General features: G+C 42.3%; 1 protein-coding gene across 2 annotated transcripts; it reads right to left on the reverse strand.

Moving 5' to 3' along the window:
• Window positions 1–8,541: 8,541 nt before the first annotated feature.
• On the reverse strand, window positions 8,542–14,550 carry mycn (MYCN proto-oncogene, bHLH transcription factor). 2 transcript variants are annotated; one of them, XM_052024674.1, is made up of 3 exons: window positions 14,406–14,550; window positions 12,637–13,605; window positions 8,542–9,861 (listed from the first exon to the last, which is right to left on the reverse strand). In XM_052024674.1, exons 2-3 carry the CDS (start codon window positions 13,586–13,588, stop codon window positions 9,233–9,235), a joined length of 1,581 nt encoding a protein of 526 aa, XP_051880634.1. In that variant the 5' UTR covers window positions 13,589–13,605; window positions 14,406–14,550; the 3' UTR covers window positions 8,542–9,232. The 2 variants fall into 2 exon arrangements, with proteins under 2 accessions (XP_051880634.1, XP_051880633.1); XM_052024673.1 differs by lacking the exon at window positions 14,406–14,550 and adding an exon at window positions 13,750–13,965.
• Between the last annotated feature and the right edge of the window lie 1,664 nt (window positions 14,551–16,214).

Here is a 16,214-nt window from a genome sequence, read left to right on the forward strand (position 1 = left end):
AATATCCTAAAAGAGAGGGAGCAAGGCAAAAAGAAGACTTTAAGAATTGGTCAAGGGAAAGCAGGATGGACAAGTAGCCAGAAATGAGAAGGCCAGTGCCATTAACAGAAATAATCTGATGTTGGGGTTGTTAGTTTAGGGATAAGTGTTGACAAGGGCATTGGGAAGAACTCCCCAGCTCTTTTCTGAATAATGCCATGTGCTTTTATATCTTCATCACTACAAGCAGAGAAGGGATGTTGATTTAATGTCATAAATGGTACAGAGATATAGATTGGAACATTGCTTCAAACTAAACTGTGATAGCTGGACAAGGATAATGCATTCGCATTTGGAACAAGAACAACACTAGAAGTACTCAGCAGATCAGGCAGCATCAGTGGGGAGAGGAAGAAGGTCAATGTTTTCGGTCATTAGAAATGAAAAAAGTGAGCAACAGCAGGTTTTGAGTTGCAGAGAAAGTGACAGGTGAGGAGAACAGAAGGAATGTTTGTGATAGGGTGCAGACCAGAGTTGTCAAGGTGACAATTACTTTAAAAACCATCAATAAGAGACAGGAAAAAAAAGCAAAGAAATAAATTGAAACAAAGGTATTGCCACATCTGTGAAGAAAAAAAGGGGTGTGTTTCCCAAAATTGTTAGATTAAATATTAAGCCCCAAGGGCTTTAACGTTCCTTGAGCTTACGTTGGGCATCATTAGAGCAATGTAGGAATCTGAAGACAGAGGTCAGAGTGGAAGTGGGGCAAAAAATTAAAGTGACAGGTGAACGGAAGCTCCAGGTTGCCTTGCAGACTGAACAGTGATTAAGACATGTGAGTTCTGTCTGATAGGTAGTACACATTGCAAAACGGTACCTGAGTGTTGGAAAGATAAATGTTTAAGGTGGCGGATAGGATGCTGATCAAGCAGGCTTCTTTTCCTGGGAGACGATAAGCTGCTTGAGTGTTAGAGATTTACTCATCCAGAAGAGTATTCCTTAACACTCCTGCCTTGTCCCTTGTAGATCATGGAAAGGAATTGGGGATACAGGAGCAGAATCACAAGCCCCACCTCCTCTTCTAGCCACAGTATTTATATTTTCAATTTCTCATCATTGTTGATCACAGATACTGATGGCTGGGCTTTCAGTGACAGTAATACCACCTCAAAAGGAAGTGGTTCAAAATCTTCCATGCAATACCTATCAGTCCAAGCCTAAGTATAATTCAGGGCTTGCTTCACGTGGGTACTGATTGCTTCAATATTTGAAGAAATGCAAGTGAAGGAAAGACCTGTACTTTCACAGACTCAACATGTTCCAAATCACCTTAAAGCCAATGAAATATTTTGGAAGTGTAATAGCTGTTGTAATGGGGGAAATACTCTAAAGTGCTCCAACGAACAGCCAGTGTTAGTAATGATGGTGAAAGAGAAATAAAGGACTGCAGATGCTGAAATCTAGATGAAAAACACGATGACGCTGGAGGAACTCAGCAGGCCAGGCAGCATCCGTGGAGAAAAGCAGGCGGTCAATGTTTCCAGTCAGGACCCTTCTACAGGACTGAAGATAGGAAAAGGGGAAGCCTTTTTTTCAGTAATGGTGGTTGAGGAATAAATATTGGTCAAATTGGAAAAATATCATGAGATCTTTTACATCTATCTGTAAAGGCAGATAGATCCTTTGCTTAACAATCCTTTCAAAAGATAATGTGGTACTCTCTCAATGCTGTACTGGAGTGTCAACTGAGATTTTTGCATCCAAGTCTCTAGACCCAGAGCCTAATGATTAAGAGGTAAGAGTGCTACCAGCTAAACCCCAGCTGAATTGTTTTTCTGATTAATGTCATTGGCACTGTTTCTCTCTCTGCAGATGCTGCTCGACCTGCTGAGTATTTCACATTTTTAGGATCTGCTGGGTATTTTTTATTTCAGTTTTTGATGCCTTTCTCTATTATTGATCTTATACATTGGACATAAGATTCATTCTCCACATCATTAAAGCATGGTTTAAACCACAAAGAAATTGTAAAAATATATGCATTTTTGAATATAACAATAGCAATATGAAATTATTTAATTGGAAAATTCCATGTAATACAGTCAGAACTTTAAAAAATGAACAGTCACTGAGAGGTATACAGAAACAGCTAAAAATCTGTCATACGGGAAGCAGTAAGTGGTACATATAATGATCAAAATTCAGGGCTACAGCAAGAATAAACATTCATAGAGACACTATCAGAAGGGCACAAAATATTTCTTTTTCTTGTAGCATTCAAATCAAAATACCTCTTTCATTCTCAAAACACCTAAGATCTGAAATTATTAAATGATTAATTCTCAGCACTGCATAAAGAATAAATAAATAAATCTGCATTATCTTAAGGGATGCCAAGTGACCCATTTCTTAAATGAATTTGGTAACCATTGCCAGTACATAGAGTAATAGAATGGAGTTATAGAAACATACGGCATGAAACAGGCATTGACCATCAAGCATCCATTTACATTAACATTCAATCAGTAAGCTTTAATACAGATTTTGAGAAACCTGTCTCAAAATGCTCTCTCGAAGAGCCTAATTTTGGTAATCTCTTTGGTTTATTAAAGATTATTTCAATGCACTCTTCAAGCCAAAGTTGACTATATATGAGTATATTCTCAATTCTGTTCATGAAAGAAAGTAAAATATTTTCACAGTGTATACAGAGCATATACTTGACTGTATTGATGTTTTAATTGTTGAATTTTCTCAGAGTCCTCATCATTGCTTGAAGGATGAGGGTTCTCCAAGTTTTCCGACTGTTCCATATGACCCTCCAGAAACGGTGGAGTCTGAGCTGGGGCAAAGCAGAGAAGGAGCCATGTGGCTGATGTTGGTAAACACTATCCTCGTGCTTCTTTTATTAACATGATCTGGCATGGCACCAACTACAGCAGAGTGTGATTATCTTGCAGATCACGTGTATTGAACACAAACAGACAGGCGACTGAGGGAACTGAGCCAATTCCTGTCCGTCAACAGCAGCTGCCATTACCAAGGTGACGGAGACTAACAATGAGCTAACAAACTGCAAGGAAAACGATCCATTGTTTCTCAAATCCTCAAGTTATGTGTTTTTTCTTTAAAAAGAATATATATGTGCTCACTACTTGTCACACTTCCAAGGCTTTATTTCTACAACTTTAAAAATAAAATCTGGACAATAATTCAGAACCTTTGTTTCATGTTGAGCTATATTTTCTTTTGGTAAACATCATTGTATTGCTGCGTTGAAAGATCTGGATACTAAATTTGGAGATGTATTTCTAAATCCAACTAAACTTAGAATGCAATTTCATTGTGACTGTGCAACTTTGAAACTTTGCACTTTAGTTATTATATGGGCAATATAATTTACTGATACCTGGCAAAAAGTGATCCAAGACCTTTATAATAACAGACCACTAATGATCACGTAAAAAAAATTAGAGGTTTAATTATTTGGGATTTTTTTAAAATCAAAAGAAATGCAATATTTTTGTCATGAAGATTTCATGTGGAAATGGTATGTTGTGATGCCATGTCATGCCAGGTGTTTCCAAACATAAATAAAAGGTTTGCCAAACAGACTTTTCATTAAGTTGTTACCTCTTTAAGGAAGCAGTGACCTGCAATCATCATATAATTAAACACCTGTCACATTTGGGAGGAGCTAAAAATATTTCATCAACAAACGGTGTGGGGTGTTTAAAAGTCTTCATGCAAGCCAGATCTTGGCAGCATTGAGGTAACTGAGATAGGCACCAACAAGTTATCTTACATTACATCCGCTCTGCAGCAGCAACAGGTAGTCAGCAATGTGTCTCTACTTCTGTAAACTTTTGTACAATAGCAGCTAATTAAAAGAACTAACTTTGTTGTTTATTCATCAGTGAAGAGGGAGTACACCAGTGGTAGAAAAGTAAATCCCACACCCCGCATCTTTCTTGGGCTTCAGTTCCTCCCACGGTGTCACTGCTTGGATGAGGTATATCATACACAGGCATTGAGAGTGAGCAGTGGTGTGTTTTTTATCATGGTAATGAGAGCAGAGGTGGAATGGTGAAATGAGGAGCTTAAACTGGTAAAAGACTGACCTCAACTCATAAAACACTTCACTGATCTGACACTCCTACATTCCTGCTGATAAGAAAAGAGAACCACATTCACACATAACATTATGTTGTTCTCAAAATTTCACTGAGAGTATTAGCACAGCATCATTTCATAGCTGTTATGTTTTATCATTTTGTGCCAAGTCAGCAAGCACAACAGCACCCAAGGTAAGTTCCCATTTTTTTTGGCACATGTTAGGGAATGGCACTGGTGGTTTACCAGCTGCTGTTTTTGGATTAAATCTTCCAAGAGCATATACATGCATTTTCCCACTTGACTTGGGCAAGTGTATCCTGCTCTGCCACAAACCCACTCCTACATATCAAACCAATGGCTTTGGGCTTTGCGTCCAGCCCCATCTCTTCCGATGGCTTCTACAAATGAGTTCCACACTCTAAGGTGAGACCAATTGTCTTGTAATGTCCTTCCTTTCTCACTCACATTGGATGAACTTGCTTATACTTAACATGAGTGCAATTATTTCAGCCCATATAAGAAACCTCCAGGCAACAGGACATGGCAGGCACCCAGTTTTATCTATTCTTTACTCCTTTACATATTTCTTTCTGCTCGGCCCTGAACGTTTTCACTGGTAGGAGATTGGATAAAGAACCAGATAAGCAGCATATAGGCTGGTTGCTGGCCACCAGATGTTGGTATCCCAGAATTCAAACTAAAACAACACAACATAAAAAGCAACCCAAGAACAACAATCATTCGGTAGGAACTTGTTGTTTCTTGATTCAGTATAAACAAAAAAACAGTTCTTTAAATTGTGGAGCAGAAATGATTTGTGTCCTTCAACAGCATTCTGTCTCTGAACCATCTGCTGTTAAGGTGCTTTAAAACTCAGTAACAGCAAACTTCCTTTAACACCATTTGTCTCTGCCATCTGCTATTATGAGGGCTGTAAACTGATGTTAACATGGAACTGGGAAACTGCCCCAGGAGATGGTATTTCTTGCCTTGTGTGAATGTCACAATAACTCACGCAGACAAAACTACCTCCTCAAATTCTGCTGTCAGTGATTCCCTAAGGTCAGGGGTAAGGCCAGCTGGTTCATGATGCTTGGTTGCCAATATTTGAAGGAAAAAGATCAGGCATGGTTTTGTTGAATTCTGGAGCAGCCGCAAGAGACCAAGTGGGCTGCCACTGTTTCTTATGATAGTCACTGTAAATTGTCAGATGAGTAATAAATCTGCTCCACATGCACCACAAGTATGAATCAATGAACGATAAATAGGAACTGCAACCCTCTTTTCCTTCCCTAAACAAGCAGCACTGAATGTTGCATTCCAGACAATCAAGAGGTGTTGTCGCAGTACAGAATGGTGATCATCATAATACAGACCAGTGATATCACAGTACAGGTCCTCCCCAGATTACAAAAGCCTATTGTAACCTGGGCACAGTAGTGTAGTGGTTAGCGTGACGCTATTACAGCGCTAGTGACCCGGGTTCAATTCCAGCCACTGTCTGTAATGAGTTTTTACATTCTCCCCATATCTGTGTGGTTTTCCTCCAGGTGCTCCGGCTTCCTCCCACATTTCAAATTATCTTATGGACAAATGGTACATACGAATGGATGTTTGGGAGACCAGCAGGATGGATTTGTCGGCTGCTGCGGAGCTGCAGGCATCTTCTGCCAAGTGGGAACAGGGCATTTCTGTGTTCCTTCTCTCCCTTACCCCCCCCCCCCCCCCCCCCCACCGAACTGCAACATTTACCCCCACCGAACCACAACAATGGGGGGCTGGGTCAAACCGAGCAGAGCTGGGAGTGCTGAACAGACTCACTTGCTCACTCATTAAGCCTGTGGGGCCGACCGGCGGCTGTTCTCCCCGTGCCCGCTCACTCTCTCATCACACCTGTTTCTGTGATCCTCTCCCACACACTGTTTTTTGTTCACTTCCAACATACCAACAGTTCACAGGAACAGACCCCTGTCGTAACCTGGGGACTGCCTGTACAGACAAGTGATCATCACAATACAGACCAGTGATAAAGTTTCTCAATCCATACTATTGCCTAAAAAAGAATGTTATCTGCACAACTTCAAAAGGCGCATAAAAGCAAGAGTTCATTGACTTGGTAAGTAGTGGCTCATCATAGGGGAGATGGTGTTACAGCCTAGAACTGGAAGAAATTTTCCTCATTGACAATTAGGACACACTTGAGAAGCTTAGGTTCAGTATCCATGTTGAGGTCTCTCAGGCTTTTCAGTCAAGTTATTTTACAGAGTAACAGTGACCCGATGTTGCAATCAATATCAAGCAGGTAGAAACAACATTGGCCCAACATTAAAAGATTTCCAGGAATATGTCTTCTCAGTAACTAACGCCTTGTATGCCACTGACTAAGAAGTCTTCCTATCAGCTGTCACTCAATGCATCCCATTCACACTACTTTTTTTTCCCCTTCCCACTTTTTCATTCTTCTCCCAGGATTGATGTCTTATGCTGTGGACAAGCCGTCCATTTTGTTCACCAAGCAGCCGTTTTGTGTGTTAGCAATCGTCAAATCTATTCATGATGAGAGGATGTACAATCAAACCCAAATGCCTTTGTCCAAAATTCATCCATTTGCTTTCCAGGGATCAGCTGCAGATGAGGTAAATTCACCACAACCAATGGTGCCCTAATGCGTTCTGCTCTACAGCTGCTGTCTCCATGTGAATTGACCTTGGGACACCCCTAGCATGCAACTAAAAAATGCTCACCAGGCCAGGCAGTATCTGTGGAGAGTTGATGATCTTTCCTCAGTCTTAGGTGTGGTTTGAAGGACGGCACAACATGGTGGGCCGAAGGGCCTGTATTGTTCTATGGTTCTATGTGCAGTATTTTAAATATACCTGTTGCAAAATAGAATGCCAGAAAGCACTGTCCTTCACACGTTATTGAAATAAAAAGCCATATTGTCATTGTTGCACAAAATCCCAGAGTTCTAATAAACACCATGGCAGGCACGATAGCATAGTGGTTAGCATAATGCTTTACAGCGCCAGAGACCCGGCTTCAAATCTGGCCACAGTCTGTAAGGAGTTTGTACATTCTCCCCGTGTCTGTGTGGGTTTCCTCCCACATTCCAAAGATGTACAGGTTAGGAAGTTATGGGCATGCTGTGTTGGCGCCAGAAGCGTGGCGACACTTGCAGGCTGCCCCCAAAAATCACCACGCAAAAAAGATGTATTTCACTGTGTGTTTCAATGTACATGTGACTAATAAAGATCTTATCTTACTTGTGAAGATAACTTTTGCCTCACCTCAGTTCTAGTGTTGTGTCAGGTGTCAGCTATTCAGGAAACACAGGGTATTTGCTGAGATTTAGTAGCAGTCTGCCCGATACTCGCACAATTGTTGTACCATGGTCAAAATAGAAAATGCAATCAATATCCCTAAAATACCTGTGCAGTTAAACAGCAATCTTTTTGCTGATGATTTTAAGAGCAGCCATTTAGAATTCTACCCTGCAATCCAATCATGCAAATTTATTAAAATAACAGCTATCACCTACCATAGTATAAATCTGTGATCAATCCAAACTTGTCATCAATTGGTTACCTAGTCAGAACAATAATGATGTGCTTTGTTTTAATACACATCAGCAGTTTGCGTCAGAGAGCACAAGATGCTACAAGTCTTTAAAGCCAGCTTCCTGCAAATGAGGTAAGTAATTTGTAGCCTCATTCTGAGCCCTTGCTATTACATGCATTACTAAAATCATCCAATATGATTTTACATAGGCATACCTGACACCTTTCTCAAATAAATTAACCGTATCATTGAACACATTGACATTCCTCCTGACAAACCCCTACTAGCCTGCAAAGCAATCTGGAACAAAACTAAAGAATACGGCACAATACAGGCCCTTCAGCCCACCATGTTGTGCCGCCCTTCAAACCACACCTAAGACTATCTAACCCCTTCCTCCCACATATCCCTCTATCTTAAATATAGAACCATAGAACAACCTATATAGGTGCAGCATTTATAAATTAGGTATTACAGATTCCCCCACCCCACAATTGCATTGTCACTCATTCTTCCAATAGAGTGGATGGATGTCTGTATGTCAATGTCATTGTAAGATACTACGCACATGACTGATGTCATTATAAAATGTTCCACTCACAAGTCACCAACGTCATTTACTATACACACATATGCACCGCTCTCCACCCCCTCCCCAGCAATGATTGACCATTTACTTCTGCTAATAAAACCTCTGAAACAACTTAAATGCTTTGTTCAATTTAAGACTAACTTTAGGCAGTTTAGGATGATGAACCAAATTGTACTATCTACCTGTCAGAAGTCATCAGATGTATTTTGGAGAGACTTCATTATCTTGCAACACATTCAGCCATCTTTCATGGATAGCAGTCCCAAGGCTAGAGGCACCATAACAAAATGAGGCAGTTAGTTTCATAGGATTTATTTTCATAAACTTGAGGTATTTCAAAAGTGCTATAAGTTGCAGCACTATATGTACATAATGAAAAACACATAACTCAGCCAATTACCCAGTTCTAGGAACCCAACAGCAACACAAACAGAGAGAGGCTAGGTAAAAGGCATATATAGTAATTTCTGTACAAAAGAAATTTTAGTCAAAAGTGATAAAGTAATATCTACTCAAACCTTTCACAACTCATTTTCATACGAAAATATAGGTATCAAATTTAGTCATGTATCAGCATCACACTAAGGATACAGGCAGTGTAAGAATTAGTACAGTACATAACAAGGATTAACAAGAAGTCTTTATAGGAAAAATTCATGCTCCTCAAACGTTGAGGTATTATTCTGTATAAAATTCCAGTCCAAGAAAACGGCAGCATAGGCTGTGGCTTTTTTTTTCTCTTAACCCAGACCATCACATGAAAAAGGCGATTGTTAAACTGGTATTTACATAGATTTTGAAATAGGCTACCGGTGTGCCCTCTCAAAAATGATCTCCATTCACACATACATGTACCTCTAAGGCTTTAGAAGTATTTTGTCTATGTTTAAATGCAGCTGGATTGAAAACCCAGAAAAAAATTCTGAAACATTCTTGACGTCTAAAATGTGCAAAAGTGGCATTCAACCAGTTAGGGCAGCCTTTAGCCTAGCGAGTCCTTATTTCTTCCAGTCTCTTAACCAGCACCTGCTGCTTGGCTTTCAGTTTCTCTTTTTCCAACAACAGTTTCTGCTCTTCTGACTGGAGAGCCCGCACGTAATCTGTGGCCTTTTTCAGAATGATGACTTTTGCTGCTTTGTCGTTTTTCACCAGCTCAGGTATTTGGTCCCGCAGGGTGAGGAAGCTGGAGCGCAGGTCATTCCGCCGTTGGCGCTCCAGGATGTTGTGAGTGCGCCGCCGCTCGTTGTCTTCGGAGTCGGATCCACGGGGGCTCGCGCTCTTGGATCTGGGGGGGGCCACCTGCTTGGCAAGGCGCACGGTCTCGCTCTTCACTTTCTTCAGAGGTGGCATCTCATCGCACTCTGTGTAGGGCGAAGGTGCGGCATAGTTGTGCTGCTGATGTATGGGGGCACACCTTTTCAGCAGGGAGGCATTGTGGGTCTTCGATGACCCGCAGCCAGAGTTGTGGGAGCGTACAGTCACAGTAAGGGTGGTCACGTGCTTGCTGGAGGATGACCGGCGCTTTTCAACAGTCACCACATCAATTTCTTCCTCTTCCTCCTCCTCTTCTTCCTCTTCCTCATCTTCTTCCTCCTCATCGTCATCTTCTTCCTCCTCTGTAAATGTTTGAAAGCAGAAGGAGTCAAAAAACAGGAGAGTTATGCATCCAAACAAGTTGGAGCAAAACAGGTGTAACACAAGATATACCGAAGCTCTCAACACTCAACAAGAAGGAAAAAACACTAAAGATCAAGTCTCCTTTAATCAAGAAGGCAGAGTATGTTGATGTAATGAGTACAAGGCAAACAACTGTTGGCATATTCCAAAAGCCATAAGCTTTTTCTTGTAACTGTTGGTGGGGTGGTTAAGAATGTTTTTATTTCTCTGTCCAGCTGATGAGTTAGGCAGCGTGAATTCCATCCACACAGGAAGTGTTTATACGGGCAGTTCCACATGGAAAAACAGCATAATCACACCCACACCTAAAAAATCTGGAACAGTTAATCAAAGAGGATTTTTCCAATGATAAAGGTGTAAACATCAGATAGGAACAAAAGAAAATTGGACATTTATTAATAAGGCCACACTGTACCTCCACCATCATTCCAAAAAATGTTGTTGTACTTAGAAGCTATTCAAATCAATGTACAAAAACTGATGTTTAAAAAAAACTCAACTGGATCTAAGGACACATGATTCAGTTGTTTTTTGATTTTCTGTTGTTCAAATAGTTTAAAGCCGTGACTGAATTATTTGTTGGAACAAAACAACAAAGAACACGGGGTCAATAAAAATCATAACCATTGTATTACTATCATAACTACTGATTTGCATTACACTCCCATCCTGCAATAAAAAGATGTGCTTCAGGTAGTTACTTCAGGAAGGAGGAATTGCCTTGTAGAGTTGCTCTATACAACTGTGAAACCAATTATTTAGCAAATAGCTGTTGGGGAGGAGCACTGGACAAACTAGAGCTGAAAGGAAGTTGCAAGCAGCAGGTGTGGGTTTAACCACTGCAATGCTCACTGTCATTGTAATAGATTGCTTGTTTTTTAAAAAAACATTACATTACAATGAGATCATAAATTTAAAGACCAAGTTAAAGCAGATCCATATATTTCTTTCATCTTTTTATAACATGAACTATGTCAACTAGGAAAACTATTAAAATAAATCAAAATGACCAGAGCCTGGAATCATTCCTAACATTCAATATATCAGGAGTTATGTGAATAAATAATTAATTATCCAAACAGCAGCCTGGAGACCACATGCAGCCTCTCTGAGTCATGGCCATCTGGCTTTGAAGCTCAAAGCAATCTAACTCATTTTCTGGTTGCACTACCACTTGCTGGTTTATCTTATTTGAATTATGTGACTCTTTGGGTTTGGAAGAGGCTATTCTGTTTTTTTTTCTCTGCTTGATGAATCCTAAATCAGAAAGATATACGCAAATAAACAGAAACATAGCCTCAACTTCACATATATTATCCTCAAGGCTTCCTACTCAAACCACAATGGGTTCCAATGTTGCTGATATAGAATGCGAATTAATGATCTGAAGGTAGTAAATAAAGTAATTCTGCTTATTCTTGCAGAAATATAACATTCATCTCAAGATTAGCTTCCAGGAAAAGGCAGCATTTGTGAGCACGCCACAGGGGTACTTTATCCTCCTCCTCCTCGCTTGGCTTCCAATCTTCCACTTCTTTGAAATGCTAAATCCCTGGGTTCAGTAAAACTCTCAGGGGTTAAATTTGCTAATTGCATGTTTATGGAACTTCAGAATTTCAAAGCCCTGCTCTGGAATCCCAAGAACTCCATTCCCCATGGTCTTCTGAGATTACACTTGATTAATGGGGCTGTTTCACTACAAAAGGTACTCAGGTACTGCAACTATCACATCTGGTAGGTTTCCTACCAATTTCACGTTCATTCCAAGTATAGTCTCCAGGACAAAAACATAAACGTAGTATTTTTTTCCAAATAAAGTATATTCCTGTTACTGAAATGTTAAAATGAAATATCTGCTTCATTTATTACAAAAAAAGCAGATGAGACAAATCGTTGCATTTTCAACAGCAGTAAACAAAAAATTATTTCTCGGACTAAGGACAACTGAAGTATACTGCCGCCTACTGGGGCACTCGGGTCAATTATAGACGGCAATTTTACAATGCTTAATTTCAGTCTGGTAATTCAAAACTGATTCAAGTGTTGGCTCTGCAGCACTTTTGAGGAAAGCCCCCATTCAGGCAGGCTGATGAAATTAACACAAGAAGGTGGCAGCTGAAAGCAGTGGCACCACTTACTGCATCCGAACTCATTAGCATTTCTGCCATTTAATTGCGGTGGTGGATTAAAACCTTTGTCATCTGGCAATGCTGCTGGATTCTGTGCGGACCAACCCCCAACCCCGCCAAAAGGGAAAGAGTCACCAGCTGACAAGACGACCCAATAACAGTGCGTGGGGGGTGTAGAAGTGTTAATCCCAGGAGGGGGCTGGCACCTTATTTGAAGTGGGAAAACCTTTTTTTTGTTTATATTATTCAAGTACTGGAGAGGTCTGCCAGCACCTGTGTCGTGTTACAGGATCACGAACAAATCCAAATGGGAGTTTTAAAACTTGCGTTTGGCATTTGTACCAGTAGGTTCACAATCTTTCTGCAAACTGGGCACTTCATGGATGTCAATAAAGGCCGTTACTGAATGATTTGCATCAGTGCACCAGCAGGCTTTCCAGTCCCCCAGGTCAGATTGGCAAAATATATAGTACAACCGACGTTGAACATGCAAAAACATGGGCACAATTATTGCAAGATAAAGCAGGAGTCATCTCCCACGAGCGGGTTTGTATTTCTCGACCCTCCCGGTTTGAGCAGACTCACCGGAATCGCTGGGGGTCTCGTTGCCGGAGCTGGCGAGCGAAGAGGCGGGCTCAGCCGCCGCCCCTCCCCGGGAAGCCGCGCCTCGGTTCAGCGGGAAGGGGAAGACTACGGCTGGGTCTACGCACTGGGAGGCGGGGTGCTGGAGCTCGCCGTGGCTGGAGTGTCTGCCGCCGGAGCCCTGGGCACCCAGGGCGGTGCATCTGCTGCTGCTGCCCGCTGCGTCCGCGGGGCAACAGGCGGCCGGGGACGCCCCGCCTGCGGAGACAGCTAGGCTGCCCATTGCACCAGCTCCCGGGCCAGCAGCCGCAACCTTGCCCTGCTGAGCCGCATGCAGTTTCTCGTTGACCACCTTCTCCAGCTTCTCCCGGGCCGAGAAGCCGCTCCACATGCAGTCTTGCAGCACGATGGCGTTCAGGAGGCTCTTGCTGCCGCCGGTGCAGCCTCCCCCTCCGCCGGTTCCTCCTCCTCCTCCCGCCGCAATCCCCCCGTCCCTGGCGGCGACACTGTCGCCGCAGCAGCGGACGCCCCCGGCCTCCGAAGCCAGCTGCCCGTCCTCGCCCTCTCCATCCTCCTGCAGCAGCAGCAACTCGGACACCCAGTCCTCGTCCCCGGGAGCCGCCGCCCCGCACCAGCCGGCCCTGCTCGGGGAGAGCGGGGGCGTGGGCAGCAGCTCGAACTTCTTCCAGATGTCCTCGCTGGGCGGATAGAAGTCCGCCTCGGGGCCGTAGTCGTCCGGATAGAAGTAGGGCTGGTAGGAGTCGTACTCCAGGTCGTAGTTCTTGCAGAAGGCGGAGCGGCTACAGCAGCAAGCCGAGGAGCAGGAGGCTGAGGAGGAGGAGGAGGAGGAGGTGGTGGTGGTGGAGGAGGAGGAGGAGGAGGAGGAGGAGGAGGAGGAAGGGGGAGAGCCGGAGGTGGACGACGATGTGCTGCTGGATGACATGATCCCAGGCATCTTTTGTTGCAAACAATCTGGAATGATGATGAGGGAACGGGAGGAGGTTGGGCGGGGGGGGGGGGGGGGAGAAAATGAAATGAAAAAAATTGTCAACAACAAGCATGCCACAGCAAAATTCAAACAATAACAACCCCCACAGACCCTTCAGCAAGACGTACAGGGACACATCTAAACCAGAGGCAAGTTCTCGACACCAATGCTTCAGAACAGTGGACTTGGTGGTGGGTGGGAGGCAAAGACACTATCGGTGGGGAACCGACTACCATTGAGTTTTACAAACAAATGTTAAGTTTCTTAGGTGTCTCAAAAAATAAAAAATTCTTTTTGTGTGTCTGTGGAAAAACAAAAGTGCTATTTTCCCGCGATAAATTAGCAGTCCCGCAATCTGATGAGAGCTTTGAATTCGACCCTTGGAGCCGACTTTCATCATTTAACAAAAGGATCTGCCGGTGTTGGGAGGGTTGCTGCGTCCGGAGGTTAGATCACCGTCTTATCGAGGGCGCCCCGAAAACACACCTCTCACTCTCGGAGCATCGGTAAGATTAAATTGTCATCCTTGCAAAAGGCATTCCGATCGAAAGTTCGATTCGTTTCTGGGTTTAGAGCCCAAACTGGTTGAAGTCAGAGGGCTAAGTCTGCAGATTCCTCCAGGGCCAGTATGATCGGTGCTGCATGAAATGCTCTGACCTACATTCTTTACATGTCTAACGAATGTGGGGACACCCAGCCAGATTCCACTTAAATATACACACAAAACACACCCATGCAATAAAATATAGTCTTCCATCACACTGAGCAAAGAAAGCAACCTCACCTTTCACTGCGCTTTTTTTTCCCCAAAGGAAAACACTCCACAATATCTTAAAATATAGTGTACGTATCTAAACAGATCCAGGAGTCAGAAGCCCTGCATTGGATTCTGATCATTCCCTCGGAGCTGACAGAGAAGTCTGTCAGCGCAACTTGGATGCAGTGCTGGATATTATTATCTGAAAAAAATTGGAAGGACTCGGAAAAAAAATCATCGGTGCCAACCCCTCTCATTTACATAGGGGAGGAGCCCACGATTTGGCGCGAAAATAAGTACCCTTATTATTTCCCAAATGTATGGACAATGCATGCTTTAAGATTGTGTTATCAGCTTCTATTTATGCCTGCAATATTCATAAATTTGCATTAATACGTTTATTCATCTTGAATCACCGAAAGGGGCATTTTTTCTTGAGAAAAGGCCCCTCTGCGGATAGGCGGAATCAGATTTTAGCTCTGCATATGGGCGGAATCGCGGACTGTGGTTAAGGGCTGAATGTCAATCACTGATTTACAACAGGAACAGCTCCAAGGGAATACTGCACTGAGCTCAAAGGGAAGTTATTAATCATGCAGACAGAAGAAAAACAAGAAACTAATTACAGATGCAGAGTGGACGATTGCAACGTGAAATTGTTGCAAATAAGAAATACGATTAATAAAAGAGTTTTAAATCAAACTGCATATAGTGGTGTTCGCCCTTTGCAAAGAAAATGAAGTCATACAGACCGCAGTGGCGCGACATCTAGTGGAAACGTGCACTGGATACATTGAACATGAAAGAACAACATGTTCCATGCACCCTGCGCTGTTCAATGGGCTGCGTTACGATCCCAGTTCAAAAAGGGGGTGCGGAAATAGTTACTTTTTTATGTGGACATCCTTTAAAAGTTCGGCATATTAACCAGCCAAATACACTCACACGTATTTAAATAATTTGTGCAATTGCAGTACAAGTTGGATCTAAAATATTAAAGCTGTCAATTTTCAAAATAGATTCCTAGTAGAGAGGGTCAAATGCAGTTTGTTACCTTTGTGTGAGAGCTGTAAGCTTGAATGACAGCTATTGGGAGACACATTTGAATTGAAGCTGCCGAATAGTGGTATGAGGATTTGACAATCATTCACATTCATTTAAATCAAAGACTTACCTTTAAATAGCACATTTGTCTACCTCAAAGTGACCAGATGGTCTCCAGGCAAATAGATTTTATTAAAAGTGCAGTCACTGCCAATGTAAGAAACATGACAAACACCACAGCAAATTCACAGGATGTACTGACAATCAAAAATAACCCTGCAGATTCGAGAAATCTGAAATAAAAACAGAAAAACACTGGAAACACTCAGCAGGTCAGAGAGCATCTGTGTAAAGAGAAAAACACTCAACAATTCTCATGAAGGGTCCTGGGCCTGAAACATTAACTGGTTCCACAGATGCTGTGTGACTTGCTGAGTGTTTCCAGCATTTCTGTCTTTATGATCCTAGGATTTATTTATTTGTTTTCTCTGGTATTTGCAAAATACATATTGGGATTTCTAAATGTCATTTAATTTTGGAAATCATTGCTTGTTTGGACATTTCAAATGATCTTACCTTACTGTAGCTTTGCCTTGATATTACTTTTGCAGATTGTCACAAAAGTAAAGTGCAGTTTGGAAATAAAATTGCTAATCTGATTCCTGAATACATAAGAAGCAAAAAGAGCACAAACTGCAGTATAATTTTAACCTAGCTCAAGTGCACGCTGATGTAAAGATAGGTTGTCCAATGACACTGACATACAGAAGGTCTGAAATTGGGTACTCTACA

The sequence above is a fragment of the Pristis pectinata genome, chromosome 10 (genome assembly GCF_009764475.1).
Source record: "Pristis pectinata isolate sPriPec2 chromosome 10, sPriPec2.1.pri, whole genome shotgun sequence".
Lineage (NCBI taxonomy): Eukaryota > Metazoa > Chordata > Chondrichthyes > Rhinopristiformes > Pristidae > Pristis > Pristis pectinata.